Here is a 5,138-nt window from a genome sequence, read left to right on the forward strand (position 1 = left end):
AATGAACTTCCGAAACACCCCTGCGATGGAGTTTTCTGCAACTTCCATGGCAGACCCCTAAACCAAACTTCAAACCAAATCAAAATGCTTCTAAACAACCTAAATACTACTAACAACCTAACCATATATCATTTATGCAATTAAAACCCTAAATAACATGCATTTGAATAATAGATCTAAAAATTTCAAAACTTACAAAGTGTTAGGATTGAGGGCTTTTGAATGTTGTTTAGCAGTGTGATTGGAGCCTTGATGCAGCTTTGGAATTCTGTTTGCACAAATTTTCGCCTTTGCCACTTTTTGTTTTGATTTAGGGTAAATGATTGGGGGAGGGGGAGTGTTTTGATAAATCTGTAGAAATCGCAGTATTTCGGAAGTTCACTTCCGAAATAATGTTTTCGGAAATGAACTTCCGAAATAAGTCAATTTTTTCAAAAAAAGACGCTTTCGGAAATGAACTTCCGAAACAGGGGTATTTTAGAATTTTCGCTGGGGGTGACCCCCATAGGGAGGTGGCCAAAGAAATTTTCTAAAAAAACATCTAAAAATAAATAAAACTAAAGAATCATCCTACAAATTAAGACTACAAACATAATCAAATTCTATGTTTTTATTAAGCAAAATCTGAGTAGATCCAATCTATTTTCACTTCTAAGAAACTTAAAAAACCTATATAACACAAAAACGGAAATGTTGGGATTGGTGAATGAAATTCACACCCACAGTATCTAGAATTGGTGGAGTGGATAGTGACTTTGTACACGCGAGAGTTAACGGAATATTGACGTTACAACCTCTAGCTAACTAGCTATAGAGTAGTTTCCCAAACTACTCACAATGGAATTATTATTAGTTGTACACTTTGTACCACTTATTATTTAGTATGGGAAATTTCTCAAATACAACTGCAAAGAATTGTTCAAAAATATTCATCAGACATAAAATTCAACACCAACATCATTTCTATATACGATGTTGATGTCGGATTTTATGTCTGATAAATAATACATCTATTTTCGATAACGTGTCAAATGTGTTTCAAGTGGCAACAAGACAATTTGCTACAAATTATTCATGTGAACAAAATCATATGGTGCTGATTAACTTGACAGTCTCTATCTAACCGTACGGATCGTAATTGAGCAACTTTCAATTCACCACTAGTCACAACCCAAGTGGTGCCACACAATTCCCAAGCACATGATCATGTTAATAAATGTCATGCTTAATAATGACTTGTGATAGTGAAATCCGCACGACTATATATCAAAATATATTTATTTTTGTATAATTTTCTTCTACTATTATATTATCTACATTTATTAAATGTATGGTCCTGATGTCCTTTTCTAGGTGAGTGAAGAAAATTATTCAGTTGTAGTTTTATAGAAAACAAGACCAACCATCTTGTTATGCAAATGAAATTGAAACTTACTTAGATAGGAAAGTATCAAAGGGTGTTGATAAGTGATAACTAACTGAATAAATTATTCCTCTGTCAAGAAAATGATGGCCAACCTTTAGAATATTTAATTGGGTAAAGGGTTGGTTGCATAAGCTTCTTTATTGTGCCATTTTGAGTACTATCAAAGATAGTATGGTGAGAGAAGATCATGTAAAGAAGATTCTTTCATCAATGTTTGTAGCCAAAGTAACTAGTGTCTATCTAACGTTAAGTTAATATTATTTCGAATGGATCTGAATATAATCTCTTTGCACGTTTATTATATGTTGAATATGATTTATAGTAAAAAAAAACGATCATGTGTGATATGAACCGTAATATTATATATATTATTTGTAACAGAGAAATTTTATTTCATTTTAATTAATCATATGGAATTATAGTTACTTTATAATCAAAAATATAAGTACATTTGGCGGAACTGTGTAAACAAATATTATATTTGTTTGCTTGCGATTTAAGTTTATGTTTAGTCTTTTGTTACTTATTGCTCTTCTAAGAATATGAAAAATAACAATACTTAATGTGTCTTTGGAAATATCCACTTTCACGGTAAAAATCCACGTCCTCGCAAAAGCTACAACTATTGTCTTTTAAGTCACCGCATTGTCAAACATTCTATTAGCCTAAATTTGAGAGTGAGTTTGATTCATCGTCCGAGTAATAATGTCTCATCGTGACAATTTGTAGCTTGGAAATCAACACACGTTCAAGTTTAAGTCATCGTCAAAACAAACATATACTTACCATGCACCAATAAACATATGTGATGGAATAGACATATGGAAAATGCACCATTGTAATGTTCTAAGCTATGAAGCACAGACACTAAAAACACAACATTTACAATGACCGTCAACACCAATAATAATTTTTAAAAAATAAATAAAATAAATATAATCACAAGTGTTAGTGTCAGATTTCAGACATCAACCATAACAAAGACACATTACTTTTCAGATTTGTCCATGATATAGAGATCCTAACCGCATCAATGAAAAAAAAAAAGAGTTATTACAATTCTGACAAATTATTTGGCTCACAATTTTGAAGAGGGTGAAATAAATGTCTAATGAAAAACCTATATAAAAAAGCAAATCTTTTGGTAATTAACAGTAACACAATCATACACATGTATCAAGAACACAAATCTGAAATCTCTTTGAACCTCTTTAACACCACTCTTTATGTAAAAAGCCTGCTATACATCTCCAAAAGAAGCTATACTATAAGATTGAGAAGATTCCTCTTGCTTTGAATGAGGCAACATAGTCTCTAAAGCATCATCATGGCTCACATTTGTTGGAGCAGCCTTTCTCTGATTGCATAAACCCTCAGCAGCTTGATTTTGCAGCATTAGCATTGGATTTTGAAGATACTCATTCCACTTAGCTTCATCTTCTTCTGTTTGATTCTCTTTAATAGAGGTCTCACAATCTGTTAACCCCCAAGAAGGTAACATACTATTCTTCATATGGAAAGAATCCGAAGAAATCGAAACATCTTCTGACGGAACATCGAGAACCGATGATTTGTAGCAAAAAGAACTAGGTAGAAATGAGGTGAACTCAGAGTTCATATCAAAAGGTTTTAGTCCAGTTTGGTTGAACCAGTGAGAAGAAGAGTTTGAAACATTGTTTGGAAGATTATCATTGGATGTGAAACTCATCTGCATAGGATAATTTCCCATCAAATAGTTGTTGGAGTTTGAACAAGAACCTTCAACTTCCATTTCAGGTTCATAGGCTTTTACAACAATTGAAGACTGTTTCTTCTCATAAGAACCTGAAGTGCTTTCTGATATTTCTGTTACTTTCTCTTGGCTTCTGGTTTTCTCATCTTCTTCTTCTCCATTCTCTACCTCAGAAAGTGGCTTATGAGTCACAGGATCTATACCTTTTTGCTTCAGTTTCTTCTTTAAGCAAGAATTCCATAGATTCTTTATTTCGTTGTCGGTTCTTCCTGGTAACTGCGCAGCAATTTGAGACCATCTATACAAAACACATAACAATAACAAAATATTACCATACTCGGTGCGCGAATTCTGAAGTATATATATCGAGTTTGATTCATACACGGAAGTTAAGGAAAAATGTTATGAAGAGAAGAAGGATTGGATTTACCTATTTCCTAGTACTGAATGAAGTTCAATGATGAGATTTTCTTCATCTTGTGAAAATGTACCTCTTTTTAAATCAGGTCTTAGGTAATTAATCCATCTAAGTCTACAACTCTTACCACATCTTTGAAGACCTGTGACAAAATACATTGATTATATGATAAAAGAAGATTGAATTATACTGAAATTTGGATTATATATAGATGATATATATACCTGCTTGCTTAGGAACTGAGCTCCAACATCCATGGCCATGGTTAGTAATATGGTTCAAGAGTTTTTCATCTTCCTCAGGTGACCATAGACCTTTCCTGAGCTTCTGTTTGTAGCAGCAAGAGTGTCTTCCCATTTGTAGTTTGTTTGTAGTTTAGCTAACCTCTCTCTCACTTACAAATACAATGAGGTGCGAAAGTTTCTGATAAAGAGAAAGATTGCTGAATTTGTGCAGCAATGAACAAGACTGTGACAGGTAAAATATGAGAGAGAGGGAAAGAGAAAGAGAAAGATATAGATAGAAAGAGATTATATTTATGAAGTATGAAAGATGGACAATGAAGTGGCAGCTTAGAAAAGGAGGTGAGGCCCCATGAGACATGTCATTGTCATAAAGGTACCTTCTATAATTCTTTCTTTTTTTTCCTCTTTGGAAAATTTAAGTGTCCTTCTCTTTCTTTTACTTTTTCTTTTCTTCTTCTCTTAAATGAAAAACTAGTAACATACTTGTGGGGTAGGTCACAAGGTTAGGGATGGACATAAATCATAGACGGCTCGAAAGTTGAGTAACCTAATAAGTTCGATAGACATATAAACGGATCTATTCGGGTCAATGGGTCAATGGTTACATGTTAATAGAGGTTGTAATGGTATAATTGAAGAGGCGTCGGAGGCGGGGCGAAAGGCATACGCTTAAGCCTTTCGTCCTTACCAAGTCATCTTTTGATTCGTTCGAGCGCCCCTCTTTCAGATAGGGCGCTCCTTTTTCAAATACTTGCTTGTGCCCTTGGCGTCTTCTTCCATAACACATATTCATGCGTAAATGTGTATTGGATCAACGAACGGTCACAAGATTCAACCAAGCTCCTTTGATTCCAGGAAACCAACTATCCACTTTCAAGGTGGTTGCAGTATCGTGATGCACAAAACAACCTAACTACAACACATAAAATACATAATAATGGTAACTTCTTAACTCACTTGAGCTAATTCTTAATATCATAATACTAAAGCCTCTGATAACCCTTATTTGCTACGGGGTGTCACGCATTTGTACTTTTAGCAAGTATATTTGACGCTCATTGAGGGGCCCTAGTAAAACTAACCTAGGCCACACATATCATCTACTCGCGGTTTTTTCACCATCTTCTCACGAGGATGTTTGAAAAGACCACCAACACCATCGTTGGAGGTTTCTCCGTATGGGAGAAATCTAACTCCTCCCGGAGAAGATACGCCCGACAGGTGTAAACAACAAACATCACACCCATAAAAGCTCTCAATGTCTTCTGTAGAGACTATGAGCCTAGAATCACCTTTTTAAGAGAAGACGCGGTCGAC

The 5,138-nt window shown here is 34.5% G+C and overlaps 1 protein-coding gene across 1 annotated transcript; it reads right to left on the reverse strand.

Moving 5' to 3' along the window:
• Nucleotides 1–2,440: 2,440 nt before the first annotated feature.
• On the reverse strand, nt 2,441–4,104 carry LOC131622672 (myb-related protein 308-like). The gene is made up of 3 exons (XM_058893711.1): nt 3,801–4,104; nt 3,589–3,718; nt 2,441–3,456 (listed from the first exon to the last, which is right to left on the reverse strand). Exons 1-3 carry the CDS (start codon nt 3,931–3,933, stop codon nt 2,667–2,669), a joined length of 1,053 nt encoding a protein of 350 aa, XP_058749694.1. The 5' UTR covers nt 3,934–4,104; the 3' UTR covers nt 2,441–2,666.
• Between the last annotated feature and the right edge of the window lie 1,034 nt (nt 4,105–5,138).

The sequence above is a fragment of the Vicia villosa genome, unplaced genomic scaffold, assembly GCF_029867415.1.
Source record: "Vicia villosa cultivar HV-30 ecotype Madison, WI unplaced genomic scaffold, Vvil1.0 ctg.000037F_1_1_3, whole genome shotgun sequence".
NCBI lineage: Eukaryota > Viridiplantae > Streptophyta > Magnoliopsida > Fabales > Fabaceae > Vicia > Vicia villosa.

Excerpts from the sequence above, each read along its gene's own strand:
- LOC131622672 (XM_058893711.1), bottom strand. The coding sequence starts at position 3,933 with ATGGGAAGACACTCTTGCTGCTACAAACAGAAGCTCAGGAAAGGTCTA. Across the intron at positions 3,719-3,800 it reads CTCAGTTCCTAAGCAAGCAG|GTCTTCAAAGATGTGGTAAG; the intron begins GTATATATATCA and ends ATTTTGTCACAG. Across the intron at positions 3,457-3,588 it reads CATTCAGTACTAGGAAATAG|ATGGTCTCAAATTGCTGCGC; the intron begins GTAAATCCAATC and ends TGTTTTGTATAG.